Here is a 24,729-nt window from a genome sequence, read left to right on the forward strand (position 1 = left end):
CAATGAGTAGGGTAAAGCATGGTTTTGGAAAGTATATTTTTCTTTGGTAGCGTCATTGTATTATTTTTGGTATTTGGTCTAGAACCAGGAGGTTTTGTATATACTTTCTTCTTACCTGATATACACTTTTTAATTTTAACAGTGTTTTTAAGAGCCTTCACATTAGTACTAGGTGTTTGGTTATGGGCTTCTAATGGTACAATATGAGATATCGGATTAATGTCTCCATTCGTTATACATTGGTTATCAGAGGTCACTACAAGCATAAAAGACAAGCTAGCACTTTTCATCGGTAAATCAGAGTATTGGCTAACATGAGATAGCTTAACTGCATCAGTGGGTCCTGCTGCTGAGGCAGCGGGATTCGTTGTGATTCCAACAGAGTTATTTTCGTTTAGGATATGTTTTGGCATAAGTCTTTGATTGGTGGTTTTATCTGAGACTATACGAGTGTTCTTAAACTTCTTAGCCTCTCAGATTAACCGTTTGGATTACTTCAGCCGTTCAGCTAATAAATGTGAATTGAATTTAAACAAGATAGGGAATGAGTATTTCTGTGATTTTTAATAAGGCGAATACATTAACATGGACTGTCTTGAAGATTGCTGCTTTTAATATCGAATTCCTAACAGATTGAATGGTGATTTTACCAAGTATGTTATAGGTAATCACGTTATTTCGAGAAGTCATGAACTGGTATTATCAAGAATTATAACTGCTTCACATTAGAAGTCAAAGGATGTAACTGCTGTAACTAACGTCTACTTTTCAACAGGATGAATGTCTACATCCCTTTTTAGTCATTAATATATTGTACTAATTCCTGAATACGAATACGTAATATCTTTAGGGTCGATGGTTTATATATTAATTATTCAATCGATAAACTAGTGATTTTTAATTAGGACATGAGTTTTAGTAGTCTCTTGCTGCACACGAAATACAATGACATCACCACATTGACCAGTACCAGATTAAAAGAGGTTTATTAGGACTTAATTTAAAGAACAATGGGAGCTGTTACCTCCTGAACAAGTTATTTGACAATAATGATATTTTTAATTCGAGAGATCAAGAGGTGAAATTTGAGGAACAATGGAAAATATAATCATATATTTCTACTATAAATAGACTAATCAATGATTTTTTTCCTTTAATATATTTTCAGTACTAAAACTAAAGGATTTATGAATTATCAGGAGTTGAATTCATTTTTGCACACAGTAAGTTGACTAGTTCCTTATTATTTTGCTGATATGTGTGTTTCTTGAAAAATCTACACACTTAACTTCAGCGTTTCCCATCCCACCAGTTCTCTTTGATATCTGAAGGTGCTTGCTTTGATATTTAGTGTACTTTAAAGCAAGCACCGGTATGTGCTTCTACGTCATGATGAGATAGCCTGGTATGAATCCTAATCTTAACTTTCTATTGCAATGATTCCTTCACAGACTCTAGTTACTGAAATAGCTGCATGTAGCTTAAACACTGAATACCTGTTTCATTTTATATTTCGTATTGTGAAGACTGTTAATTACTAAAAATGATTAAATTATGCTATTTTTATGTGATCTAAAATTCTTATCACTCAATTAGCCGGAAACTGATCAACAAATAATTAATGTTCTAACTAAATGAGATATGTGACTGAACAGACCACCTGATCTGCTTTTCACTTCAATCCTCGAGTTTCCCATCTAATCTGTCCGAAATAGGTGATCGTTTTGCATCAATTTGATTAAATAAGAGTGCGAAGCCTATTCAGACATATCCTAGTAACTACGTTGAAACAGAGTTTGAAAAATAGATAAGACTGAACATATGTAAATTTATTGCACGAAATATACAAATGGAGCGCGTATTTAGCAGAGATGGATAGTGGCTAGCAGTGAAAGATCCAAACAAGTAATACGGAGTGCGTATTTATTTTCAAACCATTTATTATTGAATACAACAATAGCACCATGAAAAGAAGGTGGCCAATTAACCAGAAAATAAGATTGATTTTGTAACGAATCAACGTAGGCACTAAAGTTACTGAGAATATGTCAAGATTTTGAGATGGTGGAGAAGATTTGTAGCTCAGGTGGGTGATTTTGATGTTGGTTTGTTCTCTGAGCTGGATGGTTTGGTCGTGGAGCTTTCATCGTCCTTCTGAACGACATCATCAGCACAAACTTCGGGTAGAAGTGAAGTGTTTGAATTTCTCCACATGTGATTCACAGCTAGTCCTCTGCACCTCGATGTTGATTGGTTCTTATTGACCTTAAATCTGTCATTGTTTATTTCTTTGTCTTGGTTGTGTCTCCTATTGGTTTGATCATTGTTCCTATGTTCCTGCATAATTTTCTTGATTGGTTGATAGATTGGATTGATTTCAATATGTTTGTTTATTGCTGATTGACCTGAGTGCCAAGCTTCTAAAAATTCTCTGGTATTTTTGGAATTGCCTCTGTCCAAAATCTGCATATTTTCCCAGTCGAATGTATGTCCGTAGTTGTCCACGTGTATTGATATGAGTGAAGAAATGTCGTGGCGTTTGACTGCTAATTGGTGTTCATGTAGGCGAAGATGCAGGGGGCGTCCGCTTTGTCCAATATAGTGTTTGTTGCAGTTGGTACAATTTATCTTGTAGATGATGTTTGTTTTGTCCTCTTTTGCCATTTCATCTTTTGGTTTGCATAAGATTGAGTGGAGGGACTTTGTTGGTTTGTGGGCTACACCTATTCCGAAGGTTTTCAGCAGCCTTGTTGTCGTTTCCGACATGCCCTTTATGTATGGTAGGGTGATCCTTTTGTTGATTTTTATACTTGATTTCGTTTCTGATGGTGTGTGCGACTGGTATTTTCTGATGAAATTGATTGGATAGCCGTTCTTTTGAAGAATGGTTTTCAGGTGTTTTTCTTCATTTTTTCGTGCTGTGATTGTATTGCAGTGTGTTCTCGCCCTCTTGAACAAAGTTTGTACACAGTTGATTTTGTGAGTTCTTGGGTTGTTGCTATTGTAGTTGAGAATTTGATCGGTGTGGGTCGGCTTCCTGTGCACTTGAGTCTCTAGTTTTCCTGTGTCAGTTCTGGTGATTAATACATCTAAGAATGGTAACTTGTTGTCCGACTCTTGTTCCATTGTGAACTTGATGTCGTTGAAGACGTTGTTGATCTGCTTGTAGGTATTTTCTAGTTCCTCCTTTTTGACGATGACGAATGTGTCGTCTACATAACGAATCCAAATTTTTGGTTTGATCACTGGTAGAATTGTGGTTTCTAGTCGTTGCATTACTGCTTCCGCGATGAGTCCTGATATTGGTGATCCCATTGGTGTCCCTTTTGTTTGTTTGTAGATTTTGTTATTGAATTGGAAATATGTTGTTAGACATAGATCTATGAGTTCAAGTAGGCTTTGACTTTGAAGTTTCGTGTATTTCGTGAGGTTTTCGTCGTTGGTTAGAAGCAAGGACAGAGTTTCTTTTGCTAAGTTTGGTTCAATTGAAGTGAATAGTGCTGTTACATCGAAGGATATCATTAGTTCGTCGTCGTTGATTTGAATGTTCCTAATCTGATCAAGGAATTGTGTGGCTGATTTGATGGAGTGGTTCGACGAATCTACTAAATGTTTCAGTATTCTTGAGATTTCTCTTGATAAATTGTACGTTGGTGTTCCTGGTAGTGCTACAATTGGACGCAGTGGGATGTTTGGTTTTTGTATCTTTGGTCTGCCGTAGAACCGAGAGAGTACTGGTCCATTAGATTTCATTCTCCATTGATCTTGCTTCGTTATTTCTCCTGCTTTGACGAGTTTGTTTAAAGTTTTTGAAATGCGATTGTCTAGTTTTTTGATTGGATTTATGTCCATCGGTTTGTATGTACTTTTGTCCTCGAGTATTTCCTCGGCTTTCTTGATGTATTCTTCTTTGTCCATAATCACCGTGGTGCGTCCTTTGTCTGCTGGAACGATGACAATATCTTTTCTGGTTCTGAGTTTCTTCAAACCTGTTTGTTCTTGTGACGTCAGTTGGTTGTTGCCCTTCATCCGTTGAGTTAGTGGTACTATAGATTGTCTTATTTCCTGTTGCGTTTCCTCACTTATTCCGGAAGTTTTGAGTGATGCCTCTAGTGCTGCGTAGAATTCTAGTTTTGAGGCATCGCTTGTATTGTAATTTAATCCTTTTCGGAGTAGCTGTTCTTCTGTGTTTGCTAGTGGTTGTTTTGATAGTTTGACCACGCTGTTGTTTGTGTTTTCTTCTATAGTTGGTTTTGAGATTCTGATCATTTTCTTTTTAAGGATGTTTCTTCTTTTTTCTCTGTGTCGTTTGCATAATGTTTCGATGGCTGTTGTCAAGGTTTCGAAGTGTTCTGGTGTGAGTGTCAGTTGTAGCTTCCTCTTTTGGTCCTCTATGACATGTTGGTATTTGCGGATCCTGTAATATGCGTCCGTTATCATTAGATGAACCATTTTTCTTCCACTTTGCTCAGCTATTTTCCATCCTAATGGGCAGTTGATTGGAGGTCTGTATCTTACACTTCTTGGCAGAACATGCTGGCGAATACACTCGTGGAGAAAATATAGTTGTTCTCGAGTGAAAGCTTGCCTTTTGGCGAAATTCACCCATTTTCGAACAACCAGAAGCGTACTACGCTCGTATGATTTTGAGATGGTGGACTCATCGCGGAAGCAGTAATGCAACGACTAGAAACCACAATTCTACCAGTGATCAAACCAAAAATTTGGATTCGTTATGTAGACGACACATTCGTCATCGTCAAAAAGGAGGAACTAGAAAATACCTACAAGCAGATCAACAACGTCTTCAACGACATCAAGTTCACAATGGAACAAGAGTCGGACAACAAGTTACCATTCTTAGATGTATTAATCACCAGAACTGACACAGGAAAACTAGAGACTCAAGTGCACAGGAAGCCGACCCACACCGATCAAATTCTCAACTACAATAGCAACAACCCAAGAACTCACAAAATCAACTGTGTACAAACTTTGTTCAAGAGGGCGAGAACACACTGCAATACAATCACAGCACGAAAAAATGAAGAAAAACACCTGAAAACCATTCTTCAAAAGAACGGCTATCCAATCAATTTCATCAGAAAATACCAGTCGCACACACCATCAGAAACGAAATCAAGTATAAAAATCAACAAAAGGATCACCCTACCATACATAAAGGGCATATCGGAAACGACAACAAGGCTGCTGAAAACATTCGGAATAGGTGTAGCCCACAAACTAACAAAGTCCCTCCACTCAATCTTATGCAAACCAAAAGATGAAATGGCAAAAGAGGACAAAACAAACATCCGCTACAAGATAAATTGTACCAACTACAACAAACACTATATTGGACAAAGCGGACGCCCCCTGCATCTTCGCCTACATGAACACCAATTAGCAGTCAAACGCCACGACATTTCTTCACTCATATCAATACACGTGGACAACTACGGACATACATTCGACTGGGAAAATATGCAGATTTTGGACAGAGGCAATTCCAAAAATACCAGAGAATTTTTAGAAGCTTGGCACTCAGGTCAATCAGCAATAAACAAACATATTGAAATCAATCCAATCTATCAACCAATCAAGAAAATTATGCAGGAACATAGGAACAATGATCAAACCAATAGGAGACACAACCAAGACAAAGAAATAAACAATGACAGATTTAAGGTCAATAAGAACCAATCAACATCGAGGTGCAGAGGACTAGCTGTGAATCACATGTGGAGAAATTCAAACACTTCACTTCTACCCGAAGTTTGTGCTGATGATGTCGTTCAGAAGGACGATGAAAGCTCCACGACCAAACCATCCAGCTCAGAGAACAAACCAACATCAATGTCAAGATTTTCTCTGGATATTATTACGAATAAGAGAATTCGCATTCACTAAATGACAAAATATAACGGTCAATATAAAGAATCATCAGTCACTTGTACGTTTATTCAACGTGCTTTTCAAATGAAACACTAAATTGTTATCAAGTAAACAGCATTATATTTTAACAGTTAGATTCGTTTTCCAAGTGGTTTTCAGGCTAGTTTGCAGGGGAATTTTATGGCGTTCTAGTGGGTTCAATTTAGTGTGTAAAATCATGGTGGTGCAATCAGACGAAACATCTATTCAATCCACCTTATTTTTCAATTATTGTCTAGCCGTTATCAGCTCGTGATCAAATGACTTATAAATCGTGATATAGTGGCCTAAAAATACAGCATACGTTTAGAATAAATTAAACGATACTAAATGAACTGTTTACAGACTACTCAGCATTATTTAATGACAATCATCAATAAAAAAGTCAGCTGTGAAATCTTTTTACTTTTATTTTACTCACAGAGTATTTCATATTTCACAAACTCAAATGTTTCTTTGGAAAATTCAAGGAATTTTAAGGCGGTTGATAAACAGAAAACATTGAGACATATAAAATATCTACACCTTGAACGAACACAAAATAATCAGACACCAATAAAAATGAAATCATTTCAGAAATCTCATTCACGAAAATCTCAAAATAATTCAAGTTTAAAAAGATCAAAAAGTTGTTATACAACTAATCAGACTGATTTAAATCAGAGTCAAAATCTAGATATTCTCAATTTAACTAGTGAATCTTTATCTTCTACAACAAGTCCACTACATCACAACAGAAATCGAATGAACGATCACAAATCTATCTCTTCTCTTGTCAGTACTAATTATAAAGAATTTAGTGAAATTGTTCGACGATATGAAACTAATCAGTATGCAGTCAGTAAATGTAAGTTTCCATTATTCGAATTGAATCACATATGTTGATATTGATTCACTTATAGTATATTACGTAACAAAATTTATTCACTTCTGATGCATTAAAAATTGCTTTAATTAAAACTCACACCTAAGTCATTAGTTAATATTAGTTGACAAGTTCATCAAATACAAGATTTTGTATCTCTTCTCAGTACTGATATTTAGAACCGAACTAACCGTCCTCTATTTACGTAAGGAGTTCTTGAATAGATGCCTGGAATACCATGTGGTTCCCATGTAATACTGATGACATTTCAGTATCAGCAGAACAATTAATAAATGTCATAGATTATTTTATACATAAACATTATTTTTTGCAAAGTACTCCAGGGTTTCTATCTATAACTCTGAATGAGAATGAAAATTTCATGTAAAAAGTTATGGAGTAAACTTTATGACCTATACGTTTCACCAAAAAAAACAGAAAAAGTTTTCTCCAAAGCCCCTGGCTGCATCTGGAAACAGGATTATCATTAACGGGTGTTGAGAAATTTCCAAACGGCAAATTAGTACGTGATCTTCGGCATATTAATATTAAAATCCACATCAAAATCTAGATATACATTCACGTTTTCCAGTGTCACTAAGTAGATTGATACTTGTCAAGACTTACTGATCTTGGCCACTTCATTAATCAGATATGTTGTACGTAGAGACTGTTCAGTTTATGGAACATCATACATCAAAATGTGAAACAAATACGTTCTTCGGTAGCCAATAAACCTGAAGTGTGATTTTCGATTTGATTAGTTTCTGCAACGTGGGTAATAGATTTCTGGTTCTTGGATAACTCATTTTGAAGTTATCGGGCAATTTCTCTGACATAACAATGAGAGCGATAAACTTAGAACAACCATATAATATTATATGAAGTCAGATTTTTATGATCGCTTTCATATACAACAATCAGCTATATAACACTACCCTAACCCATCAACTTTTTAAATCACACTTTTGTTTCCCTAAAAAATATTTGACATTATGAAGAGGTATTCATACTATGTTTACCATCGTATGTAACTACAAGCACAAAGACAAAAACTCTTAGCATCTAAACGTCGTATGTTGATCCGCTTTACTTTGAGTAAATTTTTTAATTCGATTCATAAACACATAACTTTAGTACGGATTGCTATACAAATCAAATTTTACTGAATTATATGTATCCATAGTTTTTTAAGCAAACGTCTTGGGACAAATAATACTATAAGGATGAAATACAGGATCAAGGTAACTTGATATCATCAAAATGGACGGAAATGCTATTAAAAAATAACAGTTTACTCTAAATTAATGGTTCTAGTAACATTAGTTTTTGTAAGGAAAATATGAGCACTAATATTTCACTATACTCTATATTTTAGGTTTATTGACTAACGAAGGGTTTTACCGATTACTCTTATCTTCCACATATCGTGAATTATGCGTAAGCCGAAACCCAACTTTTGACACATATGATCAAACAACAGAATCAATGTCCACAGTTGCAGAACCAAGTAAATGTAGCTTAGATGAATCACAACATCCACTCGCCCATTATTACATTAAAAGTGCTTATTTAACCCATAAAACCTACAGTGAGGATGATATTGAAAATACTGTCCAATGTAACCAGGTGTCGTTTGCGGATACTAAAATTCCCAAAGAACCATGTTCTGTGATAGGATATGGCATTAAATCAAATAAGATTCTCAGAACTATCCGTCAAGCGTTACTTTTTGGAATTAGGTAAGTCGTATTTTACAACAAAATTATTTTTAGACTAACAGTAAAAACAGTTTTAACTGTCTTTGGTTTCTAAATAAATAATTGTTTTTTTTTATAATGAAAAGCTTATTTATATTTGGTATTTTATTTGTACCTGACTTCCGAGATTCCTACACTTGAATAAGTCCTATGTGTCTTATCTAGCTATTGAATTTGTTTCCCATTAGTAACGGTTTGCTCGTGGTGATTTTCTTTATAAATAATTTTCTACAAAGAATTTTAAAGCTTTCTGTATCAGTGAAAAGATCTAATATTCTGACTCAGCAGTTTCCTTTCGTACTGCAAAACCATAATTTCCCAATTCTAAATTAAAGCAAACTGATAATAACGAAAAGAGTTTCTTCAAAACAAAAATCAATTCTATTAAAAATACACAAATGCCATGCTCTAGAATATCGGTTAAGTTTCTTACTGTCAGTCTTAGTGTTACAAATGATTTAACTAGTCACTTCTCTAAAATTTGAACATTTTGATAAGCTTTGAATGAAGTATTTCGACCTTATCCATGTATCAGGATGAATGCCATTTTGCAAAACATAACAGTTACGCAGCAAAAACTTGTCAATAATGAAATAATAAATGTTTTTATCAACATAAGGTTGTCATTCATTGGTTACAGAATCAACGGAAATTATGTTCCTTTCTTAAAGTATTCAAAATTCAAGTTATTTGTTCAGGATTTAAAACTTTTCTCCCTCTCTTCTTTTTTCTTTGAAGGGCTCTAATTTTAGATTGTCATTATTTTTCCAGATTAGTTGGAACCGAAACTATTATTTCTAATGAACTTATCATTGTCCCCACAAATTCAAATAAAGTACCAACTTGTTTTACAGAACGAACCTCACAAGACTCATTTGATTTAATGAGATCCATTTTGTACAAAAACTACCCATATGTCTTATTCAAAGTAAGTTATTGTTGGTAGTTATAATTGACGGAAAATACACATTTCATAATGGCTTATATACCCTATAAGACTTCACGAACCATCAATAATATATTTTACTGTAGTAATGAACAAATGAAGTCCGAACTCCTAGAGAGTGTATATGCATTCAGTACACTAAAATTAGATACAAACTCTTCAGTCAAAGGTTTGATGCTGATTCCTTTCGCGACCTGTCAAAAAATCAAGAAATATACCTCTTACCTACAAAAGTTAACACTCAGTAATTTTCATATGCAACAATGTAACTCAGGCTATTTTAATGTTTGACCAAGGAATGAAGTAATGTTATTTCTGATTTTCATTCAAAATTAAAGTCAAAAGTCCTCGTTATTCGAAAATTGGTTGGAAAACGTTGTATAAAACTGATAAACATTGCTGTAGTAAATTGACGATTAAATTTTTTAACAAACATTTTATGTAAGTTTACTCTATTCCATAAATGTTAAGCTTTACATTAAGTTGAAGGAACTGATATTATCAGTGTAGAAGATTTGTTGAGATAGTTTAATTTTGAAGTTAATATAACGGACTGATTTCAGCTATACAACCAGTGAAAAGTATGAATCACTGAACACCTCCTTGATGCTTATAGGAGAATTCTCATCAACGTCCATTTACGATTGGATCTTGGATAGAACGAAGAATCTTCAGACCTCGACCTAACCACCAGACGACTGAGCTGGTTTATATTTCTAATTCAAGTCAGTTAACGATATTGTACGATGATTCTTCAATTAAAGCCACTCCTTGGTCCGAACTACAAAAGTTGAATAGTCTCCAAAAACCTTATACTAGTAATAATCATGTACCTACTAGTGACTAACTTCTCAAGTCCTAGAAATAATTCATTACCAGTGCAGTTTACTAATGTCAGACATGAAATAAATATCATCAGTAGCAGTAGATGATGGTGGTCCAATATTTCTAGTTGGATGAAGTTAGAATTGTGTGCTAGATACAATACGGTTGAGCTTTTGAATCAAAACATTATCCCTTGTTGTAAAATGAAGCGCTGAAAATTAAATCAGAAGGAATAGTCACAAATAGGTTATTACGTGGGCTTTTCTTTGAAACCTTTTTACTTTCTTAATAGCTTACCCCTTATGAATATATATATAGTAATTTATTACTTTTATACTCTACTGTAAAAGAGTTTATATACCCCTAAATAGTGAACTTTAAATTAAAGATGAATGAAATTATCTTATCTAAATTGTTTTACCAAACTGATTTGTTAAAATTATTTTTCACTAAGACGAAATAAAGGCTTAATGTTTTTATACGAATTTGCTCGGATTTCATGAATCCAAATAAAGGTAACATAATTTTTCTTATGTTTTTGCTGAGCATAATTAATAAGCAATTATCACTTTCTTATGGATTAAACTTACATGGCCTGTTTAATTTGTAAGGCACTGGCTTTAGCAGTATCGATACATGGATTTTGTAATCAATGAACAAAGTTTTGGTAACTGCTCAATGTCAAAGTTGACTAATGACTGATCTGTTCATTAATTGTCGTTTTATCCGACTTATGTCTGCATTAAACTAGATAGATATTTTAGAGAGCTTTGATAGCCACAATTCTGCTAATACTTTTTGAAGAACTCGAATAATCTTATATTAATGTTTCGAGATAACTACTTGATTTCAAAAGACATCGATCGGATCGCATCAATGGCTTCATGTAAAGTGACCTCATTTATACTGTGATCATAAGTTATGTATTTTACTAAATATTTTGATATAATCCCTCATATATTACTTTATCAGTAATAACTTTAAAATTTCTGTGGGAATTATTACTCAGTAATATTATGTACCATATTAGTTGAAGCATGTATGTCGTCTTCATCAATGTATACGTACACATATTATGATCTAGTACTTTTTAATTTATTTTACTCCATTTTTTAGTCGGTCCTACAAGTATTGAATGAAAACATATTCCTTATTTCTGATCATCCATTCATTCTGATCATAAATTTGTATGGGTTAGGGTGAGTGTACACAATGATGAGTTGTTCTTTATTTGTTGTTTTGCTGCATAAAACTTCTACCTAACATTATGCATGACCAAATATAAAAGTGTTTTGAAAATTAATTATTGATCAAAATGAAAACAACTTATGGATGTTTGCTCTGACTAAAAAATATATGTCCAAGGTTGAGTTCGAAAATCTTTGATTATATTTCATAAACATTTCTCAACACACAAGATGATCTAAATACTCGACTTAAAAAGTTATTTTTTTAGAATACAAATAGGATTTACCAGTTAATTAGCCAATATTGTGGTATTGCAGAATAAGGTTCAGATACCTAAGAAATAATAGTACTTTTGCTTTATCCAACACTTTATACATGCAATTTACATTTTAATGGACCGGCAGTTTATCCACTATGTTATAGTTAGTATTTACTACTCTCGAGCAAAAGTATGAGGGATGACGAAATTTGATAAAAATCAATAGGCCCTGCTTGCATTCCTGTTTGATTACCAAGTTATACTACTGTTATTTATTCGTGAGCTCATTTGCTATTCATACAAGACAATTCAGTTATCAGCTTATTCAAATAAAAATAGTACTACTGAACAAGCTTCGGGAAGCACATTTAATATCCTTTAATTCACATTTAAACGATGCAAAACGATATTTCGAAAATATACTTAACTTTGTTTGATAACATCGACTTTTAAGCATATTTTATAAAACAATTTAAGTTCAGTTTTAACTAGATGCATTAAGTCCATTTACTATTTTAGTATTGAGATTGGAAGAGAACACAACTTATTTTCTGCAGCTTTGAATTCGACTGAAATGGGACTTTTATGAATCTTTGTAAGTGTATATGTGGCTTCAAAAATTAACAAAATACTGTACACAAATTACTTGAAATGATGCACAAAATTAAACTGATGTTTAAAACGATTGTAATACAACTTATAGAATTTGATTTGAACATAATTGAATATTGAGTATTCGATCATTTTCATTTTTACTTGTAACGAACTAATTTCTTTTCTTTTTCATATAAATCAACCTAAACTTTTGAACTTCAGTCAAGAGCAACAATGCAGACTGGCAAATTTGCTACAAGAATATCTTGGACAGTGGATAATAGTATCGCCTTTACCGAACTATACCAGCAATTTGAACGGCAATAATAAACTTGAAAAGGAAATTAATTCTACTTATATAAAACCAAATTACTCAGTAAGTATCATTCAGTTTTTCTGATAAGTTGGTTTAAAATTAGTTTGCTATTAGATATTCATCATTGATTAATTTCACGCTCGTAATCTTCGGTGGATTATTTCCATTTTCAAGTAGCAATCTCATTCACTGGGCTTAAACTAGCAATGATATAGATGACTATGTACTGAGACCCAGTACTCGAACAAATAATTATCCATAAGCTATAATTTAGTAACTTAAACCAATTGTGATACACTTCTGTTATTCTTTACTATAGTAGATGATAATAAACATTGTCTTTGCAGGTAAAGTCATATGCAGAAAACAGTCTCAAAATACGTCACAAAAATGAACAGTTGGCTGGATAACCTAAACAGTGGATAATGGTGCGAAATTGTCACGAATATTAAAATAAGGATTGCAATAAAACTTACGAAAGCATATTCTTTAACTATAAAAGTTGTAAATTTAAACCTTTTTCACAATAGTAGAAAAGAAACTAATGAATGGAAGGCTTATTTTACGTCACGATAAAGAATAAATGATTAATTGCTCAGTCATTTGGCTTTGTTTGTTTAATTGTAGTCAAATAATTCTCAAACTTATGGTGTCTTAGCCAACTATTAGATAATTATACGGTAGTTCGATAGATGAGCATCATATCACTTTCAATAACTTTTGATAAACTATTCTTTGACATGTCGTTGCTAGTTGGTTTGTCTTTCTTCCCAATGGAAAAGTCAACAATGTTCAGCTGGCTGAAGAACATGTCTTATTTTAAATGAACCGTAAGCATGTAAGCATGCATATTGACATGAAAATGAGACTATTTAAGAAAAGAAGACAGACTGTTTTTAAACTAAACGTACCTAGATTTGTTCATTATATTTAGATAAGTTCTTATAATAAAAGAGTATTTTAATATGCGAAACTAATCTGAAAGATTCCTTTAACCCGCTTTCATTGTGCTTTAAAGATTTAATGATTATTCAGATGTTTGCAGACAAAAAGAAACTTACAAGCTTCAAGAGTATTGCCGCTTCATAATGTTGATTTTTAAATGATTTTATGTTATTCCGAATATCTTAGTTACTAAAGTGAATAAGCGAAATGATTTTTGTTGAGATTTGCTTGAATAATCAGTTGTTATCGGTAGTAAATGATTCATATTTCTGAATCTAACTATTTACAAAATCGTCAGGGTCTACTTCATAAATACTTCAACTGGCTCCTGGATGAAATACTCTAATGACGTAGTAAAGGGTAAATAAGTTGTCAAACGGTTAACAGGTTAGCGACCGAAACACATAGTTTCTGAAGTTTCCAAGTTAGATTGGGTCATTTTTTCCAGAAATTGTAATGATAGATATGTACAAAATGTTTAGGTCGAGATTGCTTGAAAAATAACGTTCATTTTATGAGTTTTATAGTTCATTTACATTAAGGTTCAACGGAGTCCACAAGTAAAAACAACTTGAACACTACTAATCGGTGATCTAGAAACCACATGCTAGATCTATCAAATACAACAATAGTTTGTTATGAAAACGTGCAAGAACAATTCACACGGATATGATAATCTTCGAAACAAATCATCTAACTTCACAAATCCTAGATAGAAAATCTGTCATCATGCTGTAAACTGAACAATCATACCAAATCACATGTCACTAGTAAAACAGGATATTGTGTGATTAACCTCATAAGCATAAACCGTTACTATGAAGTAAATCGCAGTTACTTTATTAGGTCTAAAAACAAAATAATGTTCCATCTACTGGTGGCACCTAATTGTCAAGGTCGAAATATTTCTTCTAATACTATCCCTCAGCCCTAATTTCATATGGTCTTCCAAAACTCCTACATAAAACCTGAGATTGGGTGAGTATAAAACTTTAAACTGGAGGAAATCAATACCGCAATCAGGAAAATTAAAGACGCTGAAAAAAACTAATTATTCTGGTTTCCTAATATTAAATTATGTGTCAACCAATGTTAGTAATTTGATGCTCTATTACCAGGTTACATTTTCAAGAAATATGGGACTGAATGTTGGTTTTTATTCGAAATCATGAACAAACTCACCACAAAAAAAGCTTAATTGGTCAGAAAGGATAAAAATATAAGAATAACTTCAAATATCTCTACATCTAAACACGTTTCTAAACTTTTGTTAAACTGCTATTGATGGATTTTGCACAAACTATTTATGGTTTTTTTCTTTTGTTTTCAATATTACATCTGAAAGCATATCTACATTTCCACTTGAGTAGTGAGTTTACGAATTAAGTGCGTTAACAGTTTATCAACAAATATTCAACATTTATCATGTTTGCTTCATTGAATCATTTTCAGAACTAAGATAAAGCTGTGACAAAGATCTTATTGAAAGAAATAGTTTACGCTCACCACACCCCTAAAGCACCTTGTTTTCACTTCATCTATCTATGTGTATGCACTGAAATACAGTGAGAGATTCAGCTGATTATTTTCATCTGAAATCAATTTAAACTTGGTGTTAGATATTCCCAATAATATGCTGTTTAAGATATAACAAGCTATTTTTATGTGTAAAATCATTTATTTGCTTAGACAATGTTTTCTTATTATTCATACTTTTAGCGTCACTTGCCATCACCAGAAATGTTAAAAAATAAAATACTCTTAAGTATTCGCTTAGTTAGAACAGCCAGGTCATTATCCGGTAAGTAAGGTGATGTACTAAAATGAATTGATTTTCTTGTATAAAAATGTTACATTGCATTATAGACTGAATCCATCATAATAAGAACAATCAGTTAGTACATGATAAAATAAATGTTTTCATGTGCGGAAATTAATTTGTTTATATAAGCGATCATAAGTATTTTGAGTGCAGCTAACGAGGACGAGTTAGCACTGCTAATATGAACAGAAGACCTAAGTTGTAATGATTGTATCGTTAGTTAAATTTTTAAAAAAATGGATTCAAACATTGAGCACTGCCTAGTTATGAATCAGCAGCTACCTTGTAGATGACCGAATTATGAGGATTTCAAATTCTTTGCATTACGGTCTTATTTATTTACTAGGTAGTTAAAAGCAAATTCTCCTCGGACAGTTCCTTTCCGTTATAAAAACAAAAATGATGACATGATCTTTTAAATTGAATATACTTTAAATAACTTTACTTGTGTTACAGCAGAATGACTGAATAACCTTATATATTTTAACCGAACGGAGATACTCATACGAATAATTTGACTAAAAAGACAGTACGGAACAAAATTGTAGAACATTGTTAAAGAGAACAATATAATTCATCTTAATAATTGATCGCTTTGTGTAAATAGGGAAACCATTGGATCCGTTCAGTTTGTGAGTAAAATATGTACACATTACCTGAATCACAACATTCAAAAACTAAGGTGTCTGTGATAACCATATTAATATCATGTACGATAGCTAACAAATTCTGTCTGTTGATTCAGATGTTTCTCGTTGAGACCGGTGAAATACATGAGAACACTTTGTACAATTGACACTTGTTTTGTCTAAAAAGATGTACAAAATTTCCTCTAAATGTGATCAATAAGAAGGAAGTTTTAGAAGTATCTTCTTTATTCGCTCAATACATATGTCAACATTTCAACTAAGAAAAAATCTTGCCAAACTCAAATAGCACGCTGTTTTCCTATTGTTTTAAAAGATTCTATTGTGGATGGAATGAATTCTTTTGTATGATTTTTACTATAATATAATTTTATTAGTGTCCTCATGTCTTGGTCATGGGTACACTATCAATAGAAATATTTAGAGTGGGAATTTAATTCAAATTCAAAATAGATTTAAACTTCCAATTTTTTTTTACATAAAAATCACTTTATTGAGAGAAATGAATAAATACAAAACCAGTCTTGCCAAGGTTGTAAAATTAATTTAAGCTCATGAGTTTAAAATTCTTGTATTTAACAATCGTCACATATCTTGAATGACAATTAAACATCAGTGAAACAAAACACAGATTTATTTTATAATAACCATGTCGAAATCCGATTGAATGGGATATCATAATAAGATGGAAATGTTAAAGGATAACCAGAAAATTAAAAGATTAAATATTATTAACATAATGGATTAATCGGTAAAGCTAAAAATTTTAAACGATAGGGCAAAATCTTAGAATGATGAAGACTCGTAGCTTAAATATATGCTCGTGTGGTCATTTCATTCGCTGAGCTGGTTGATCTAATCTCAAGCCTTTCTATGACTTTATGTGTAACATCATTATTCCCTTTGTCGAGTACATTTTTATTTGACTTCTATACGAACAGACGTTGATGATATTATTCTGAAATATAATTTAAACCTTCTGGTTTAACTATTTAGCTTAGAGGACTTGATATTATCTAACGGACGAGGTTTAATTTACAGTTCGTCAATGAGATTTATTTTTTTCATTCAAATTACTATATTCGATGGACAAAATTTCAAAAACTGTCGTATTCAACGGGTTGCTTAAACTTCATTAGAGTATTATAAATAGAAATGATTCCTCGAATGCTTCAAATAAATGTAACCTCTTGTTTTCTGTAAACGGAGACATTAGTACATTATGAGTAAATATTTGAAGCTTAGTGAATGTTTTGCAAAATATTACGCAAAAATATCATACTAGAGGTTGTTGAAATGTGTCTTTAAGAAAGATATACATATGATAAAGTATCTAGATATTACATTCAGCCACAAGAGCCCGAACCCAGGACCTACAGGGTCCGTGATGAGGGCCTTCTGAGCTTGAATTTAATAGTTTCCATTTCCAACTTCAGTCAGTTCACGATACTGCATGCCACTTGGAGGCTAAAAAATCAACGATTTTTCGTAGTGAGGTCATGGATGGATACTGCTGAAGAGACTCATACTATTATGAAACAGTTGTCCATTACCCCTCGGTTTCCAATAACGTTTAGACTAAAGCTAACGCGTGATGGAGAACTTCGAGTGATACCCATATTTAATGATACAGAGTGTAATTTTGTGGTAAATATTAGAGGCCTTTTTCTGTTTTTCAGAGTTCGATCACACGCATTTGTTTAAATTACAACCTGATGTTTTTAATTAATGCAGAAAATTCTCTTTCATCATTTCTACACTAATTGCTAATATAAGAAGCATCTTTTCTACTATGCTCTGTACTCGAAACATGATGAAAGTAGAAACATATTTCTCATTAATATGAAGACAAAGTTGTCTTAAATCACTATTGTAAAATTTTGTCCATTAAATAGTGTTTCATTGAACACAATAAATCACAGAGTTACTGCTTGATTATTGTTTTATTAGTTACTGAAATAATAAAATAGTTTTTTTTCAACAGAATACTTACACTAATTTTTTTTGTCTTCTTGTTCTATTTCTTTCTTTTATCTATTTTAGAAGATCAGTCACAAGAGTTAGTGACAAACAAAGTACGTTTTTGCAGATAGTAATATAGAATAAATTGAGATAAGCAATTAGTTAATCTTAATTTATAACTAGTTAGTAAATAATAATAATAATCTTTTTTCACCATATTTTTTAATGGTTCCAAAGTATTTTGACATTCAAAACTAATAATAAGTTTCCTTTTAGTAGAATACACTTGATTATATCTAATAATTATTTTTTTATACTTTGCACAATAAAAAAGAACTGAATAGTTCATTTGTTTTATTTCATACAATTAAGTGCGGCTTCTTTAAGAAAGGTTGGATGAAAGAGGTAAAGAATTCATGATAAGTTGTGGTCATCTAACTGTTCATATAGCAGATTTTTTCAAATCCATTAAATTTGAAGTCAGTATCTAGAATCATAAGAGGATTTGATGAGGACTGAACTTTACCACAACTAACTGCTAATAAAAATGTGGATGACTGGATTTTGATTGAATGACCGTATGATACGTTACTTGTCTACATTCAATCCCAAACATGATCTTAATTGTTCACTGATTAGAATTTCTAAACTAAGACTCGTAAATTATTTGTTATACCATAAATACAAATCATTTTCATTGGCTTTCACTTTAATATCTTCACTTGAATATCTTTGAAACTCCTCTACAGCTTCAGAAAATATCGTCAAAATGAAATTTTCTTCGTTGAAACGCCATTTCTAATAATATATTATCTATAACTCCGTCACAGAGCCAATGAAAACTTAGTTTATAAGCTACCATGATATCATTATTTATATCACTGTATTTAAGAATTTTCAACCAAGTATGTATCTATACCATTGTGAACGATTCTGAGCCATGTCACTCATATTCAATAGACACTGGTGATGATAATCACACAGATTCCAACCAGGTAGCCTGCACTAACCGTCAAAGCTCAATCCAACAGTCAATGCTTTCATCGTTTGTCTCCTCGTTTCGTTGTCGCTCTCTCCTATATTTCACCCAACCTCATTCTTTGTCAGTCATCATCACACGTCGAGATAGGCACTGATTGAGCATACATGATATATGCCTCAACCACCTTAACCGATGAAGATTCACTACCTCATCAATCTATTCGACATACCCATCAAATAAGCCGCGTATAACCTTACTGTTGCCAACTTGATGGTCCTTACCTACTCGAGCAATGCTTTGAAGCCATCTGTGATTAATTGCTAGTAGCCTACAAATATAATTATCTCTGAAAGTCATGTTTCACAATCATAAAGTTAAAAAAGCAAATTACTGAGCATCGCACTCGTCTTTTGGTTTGCTGACGGTTATCTTGCCTTTGCTACACATGATCCTAGTTGCCGAACCCCAATCGAACTTGCTAAATGTCGACTGATATTTCGTCAAACATCAATCCACTGGAGCTGATGATGTTTCCAAGATAGGCGAAGTGTTTGACTTACTTAACTTGATTTAGAAGTTAAAACATACTAGCCATGGGGCAATCTTTTCTCTTTAGAGAGATAGAAACGCATCCCAAACTCCTGGTATTGTTGCTCAGGGTGATCATCGTCTTTACCAAATAAGGTTATATCATCTGCGCATCCTAAGTTAACAAGTAGATCTCCCGGTATGAGGTCAGTTTCTAAAAGCCAGACGATGAGAGCGTAACAATGTGACGAAGTTTAATAAAAATAGAGAAAATTAAAACCCTGACGAATACCACTTGTTGTCAGTTCTAATGACACTTGACCATAATCTTTTACTCTACTAACAGTGTTCGTATAGGGATTCTATTCTTTTTTGATATTAAATGAATATTTGTCACTTTTCGCTGAACAAGAAAAACAGATGCGTCAAGAAACTAAATGTTCTACTCTTATTTCTGTTTGGAGGACAGATATTCCTATAGTTTATTGAATAGAATCAAAGCAACTACACAGCTTTTCCAAGATCTCATTACTTAATGACAAAATATTATTCCAATAAAAATGATATTTAAACTCAACAAAATCACCATTCAGTGTATCATCAATATTTAACAACATTACAAGCATTAAGTTTATTTATTTTATTAACAATATAACCAACTCCAACTGAAAATGACAGGGAATATAAAAGTAAAGGGAAAAAACTGTCGTATAATAAACGAACATTAAATATTAACGACTTCACTATTCAATTATTCACAATAATGATAAATATAATGTCATAAATTTAGTCTATATTTCAATATCTTTGACGCAAACCTTGTTCATACTATTAAAGCATAAATTGCTTGATCATCAGTTTTATTCCGGTTAGTATGATCGTCAGAATATATATTCATTTGATTAGACAAATTTATGACTGTCATTTCAACAGTTTCAAATATATACAAATGAAAGAAACATTTGACAAGATAGTAGAACTAATTGTTGACATAGGTAGTTAGTAAAATTTGAAGGTTAATTTCATCACGAACTGGGTTATGAATAAAGATGATGTCAATCGGAAATGAAAACTAACTTTGTAATAAACCACCTATAAAAAAATTCCGCCCTAACGATGTACGAAGTTGATTGTAAACAGATAACACCATATAATATGTTTCCCATTAAGGACACTATGCTTTAAATTAAATTGGAGGTTTATTGTAGATCAGGTTTATTTAACAGTTTGACCAATGTAACTGCAAAAATTGACTTCCCAAGGATTATGGCCATATGCTTAATAATCGGGAATTTTCACAAGAGAAACAACTAATCAATACGAGAACATCTTTAGGATTAGCTTAAAATGAGTTTTAAATTAACATATCTCTCAAAAAACCAGGTATAATTGTTTATTTATTTGAAAGATTCTCATAAAATATCAGTAATATTAAGTATGACTTATTTATGTTATAATCGCATCAGTACTAATGTTTTGTTCACCTAATGACAGTACTAATAATACTTGTTGATAAATTAAATGTTTTATTCTTTATCAATTAATGCATAGTTACAGAGCCACTGTACTCAAACGACGCTCGTGAAAAATCCAGAAATTGCTTCGCCATTAACTGTATTTATTACAAATCCTGAAGGTGAACGAAAAGTAAGATAATTATATCCCTAACAGTATTTAATTTCTTAGCTTACATTTTCAGTATTAGCGATACGCCTCTCCAATATTTTAAAGAAAAAAATATTTTCTCCTTACTTCTTGTTGGGAATTTTTCAGTACTATTTTGAAAGTAATTTCTTGTAAACCTAGCTTGAAATGTTCTTGCTATTGAGATTAAGTAATTACGCTTACTTACGTCTTTTACTCTTCGTGGAGGAGCATAGACCTGCCATCAGCATTCTCCATCCAACTCTGTCCTCGACAATCCTTTCCAGTTCTTATCAGTTGCTACTCATCCTTTCCATGTCTGCTTCCAATTCTCCACTGACTGTGTTCTTTGGCCTTCCTCTTTTCCGTTTCCCTTTAGGATTCGAAGCAAGCTCTTGCGTGGTGATGCAGTTTGACAATTTTCTTAACTTATTTCCTATCCACCTCCATCATCTTTTCCTAACTTCCTCTTCAGTTGGGGCTGGTTTGTTCTCTCTCACAGTAGGCTGTTGTTGATGGTATCCGACCAACGAACATTAAGTAATTACACTAGAGGGTAGATGTATTAAACCTTCGTATGAAAGAAGTTATAAATGAATCAATCAACACCCTAGTGTAATTGTATCAATTCGAATATATACTGCAGTCCGTTTATTCTGCTAAATAAATGAAACTATTTCTATTTTCCGTCGATTTTTTGAAGTTCTGTTGAGTTTTCATGAAGATGAAGATTATCAACAACCCGTTTTGGAAAACTGCAAGCAAGTGAATTAAACAAAGGTAAAAATGACTTGAAATTATGAGGATTTTAAAATATTTTGTTAATAGTTGGTGAAAATTTTGACATTAGTGAGGAACCCAAAAACACTACTGCAGTAGTTCGTATATTCTTCTTCTCTCAGGTCATTGAAACGTGATTATGATAGAATTCGTATATCAAATATATTAGACGATATAAAACGATATCATAGGAGGATGACTGACTATAAACATTCACGGATGAGTCTGAAGAGCAGCTAATCATTGAATAAAAACTCCTGGGTATACATTCTTTGAAAAATTTACAAGTTCAATGTTTATATGCCGAGAACTTCGTTGCAGTTTTTCAAATTCTGTGACAAAATTTCTCTGTTGTAATCATAAAAATGGTAAGATTATCATCATTAACACGAGTGTGAAACCAGATCTATACTTCTTTTCTGTTATTGGTTTAATCAGCCAGCCATTGAAAGCAAGTTCAGTAATCTTAAGCCATATTGTTTAATATAAGAGCCAAGGCTTGACTTATATTCATAAATTTCCTTAAGCCACTGTGTCTTTAATTTTCTTCAATCGTGTCATTTAAGTGACGCCAAACCTTTGAAATTTCATGACCTAATATTAATTTTAAGTTTTCTTACACTACTTAAAACCTTTTTAACTAGATACATTTATGACAGTCGTCTTTCGTAGTGAGAAAGTGACTCCAGAACCGCTAAACATGAAAAAATGACTTATGAATATTTCGAAAGACTTTAAAACTAACGCTAAATACGATCAGTGTACTTTTACAAAATTTTAATTATTGTTCCGCTTGTATAGTTTTTTCTCGTATAAATTACATTGAAAGCTCGGTTATTTTGTTTCGAAATTGTGCACTCGTAAGAATTTGGTAATAAAGTATTCAATTTTTACATAAAAGTGATATACATATGTCTATATATATTGAATTAAATAAATAAATATTGAATTAATTGAATATCACTATAAAATAAGATGCATAAACAGTTATGTTGAATGTAATAACGCTGAATATAGATGATTGTTAATTTCCTTTTGGATCCTTGTTCTATAACACTTAACGAATCAAATTTCTCTTTATATAAACACTGCAACCATATATCCTTTATGAATTAAGATTTCACAATTATTCATCATAACCAACATCAATCTGTTGTGGTAAGCATTTTATACAGAATAATGAAGAATAGGAGGTTTTAGGATATATTAAATGCTAAACTATCACAAATTGGTTGATTCTGAAATAAAACTCTCAAATCTCTCAGAAGTGGCCAAATGATATCGCGATTATTACTAGACGTTAACGTAATGGATTTGATCACACGAGAATCATGGATATATATTGGTAAGAAGCCCCAGGTTAGAATGAAACAAGTACTCAGTGTTACCTTGTTTCACTGGTTTCCAAGAGGATGACATTCCTTTATGAAACTATATTTTGCCAGACAGTTCTCATCGGTCAGTATGTAATATTTTTAAGGTAGAATCATACTACTTAAATAATTCACAAGTAACGTTGACTTTATCGATCATTTAACGTTATATCGATCTACTAACCAAGGGTTATATTTTTTAGAGTGCAAGTCAAGATATAGCGTCTACCAACAGTAGTAGCCAGCTCAGTCCACCAGCAAAGCACAGGTTGGACTTGAACAAAATAACTGACAAATCGGCAACTCCAGAGGATCATAATTCGAATGGTTGGCTTCCAAAGTGTTGCGGGATGTATACAAATAAAATAATTGATCGAAATACTGCATTTTCTAGCCAAGATGAAGTAAGCTATCTACACCCACGTCTGGCCAGACTTGTAGTATTGCCAACACCAGGTTTTCCTCCTGATACTTGTATAGCATTACACTATCAGTATTTGCTTCGGAACTCCAAGTCTAATTTTATGGATTTCGATGATAAACACTTCTCCGAATCTAATATTTTACGAAGGTTACAGATTAGAAGAAAATCCGAAGGCCCAATACATGATTCGAGATGTTTCAAAAATATGGACTCTGCTAATATTGACAAAAGTGATCAGCAGCCAGACAGAAAATTGGAGGAAGGTGAACTTCTTACTTCTCTGTTTAACTTAATCACTACTCGGAAGGCCCAGCTAAAACACAGAGACAGGAAAAGAAGATTACTTAAGCGTTTAATCACTGAGGTCTGCGGAAATGTGGCTAACCAGAAAAGGTCAAAATCACGTGAAAATAATACCCCATCTTCAAACAGAAAATATGCATGTAAGTCTGAAAGGGTTAGAAAATATATCTACACTCTGTTTAAAAATTATTGGAGTGGATTAGTTCTTTAAAACAGAGATTAAATTCTTTAGTACACATCCTCCATCCATTATTCATAATTTAAGTGTGTAACTTAGATGTATGAATTAGATAAGCAGAGTTCTCTTTGTTCAGGTTATATGTCTACAATAATATACTATAGGTAAGTTCTAACACACAACTTTATTTAGACAAAATATATTCGCTTACTAAGTAAAGATGGATAGTGGCTAGCAGTGGAATCCAGTTTGACGCGCGTTTCGTCCTATTCGGGACTCGTCAGCTGGATGTACCTGCCACATCTCGGAGTTGATGTTCACTCTGGGACTCGAACCCAGTACCCTCGCTTCAAACGCCATCGCGTTATCCACTCGGCCACTGAGTCCTGATAGCCACTTGCTGGTGCGATGGGGTGAAGTTTAAATGCAAATAGTATTGTTTGTTTGAATCTTC

The 24,729-nt window shown here is 32.7% G+C and overlaps 1 protein-coding gene and 1 non-coding gene across 2 annotated transcripts in view; one reads left to right on the forward strand and one right to left on the reverse strand.

Moving 5' to 3' along the window:
- The window catches only part of Smp_141810 (hypothetical protein), a gene marked incomplete at both ends in the record, with an annotated part of 55,978 nt that overhangs the window by 16,293 nt on the left and 14,956 nt on the right, over positions 1 to 24,729 (forward strand). The window contains 8 exons of the mRNA XM_018788541.1: positions 1,169 to 1,223; positions 6,358 to 6,781; positions 8,178 to 8,541; positions 9,331 to 9,487; positions 15,352 to 15,433; positions 18,145 to 18,176; positions 21,125 to 21,220; positions 23,574 to 24,237. Coding sequence (XP_018654074.1) covers positions 1,169 to 1,223; positions 6,358 to 6,781; positions 8,178 to 8,541; positions 9,331 to 9,487; positions 15,352 to 15,433; positions 18,145 to 18,176; positions 21,125 to 21,220; positions 23,574 to 24,237 — 1,874 coding nt within the window. The remainder of the gene's footprint in view (positions 1 to 1,168; positions 1,224 to 6,357; positions 6,782 to 8,177; positions 8,542 to 9,330; positions 9,488 to 15,351; positions 15,434 to 18,144; positions 18,177 to 21,124; positions 21,221 to 23,573; positions 24,238 to 24,729) is intronic.
- On the reverse strand, positions 24,593 to 24,658 carry Smp_tRNA_01994_Gln_TTG.1.1. The gene has a single exon. It is a non-coding gene (tRNA).

The sequence above is a fragment of the Schistosoma mansoni genome, chromosome W (assembly GCF_000237925.1).
Source record: "Schistosoma mansoni strain Puerto Rico chromosome W, complete genome".
Classification (NCBI taxonomy): Eukaryota; Metazoa; Platyhelminthes; class Trematoda; order Strigeidida; family Schistosomatidae; genus Schistosoma; species Schistosoma mansoni.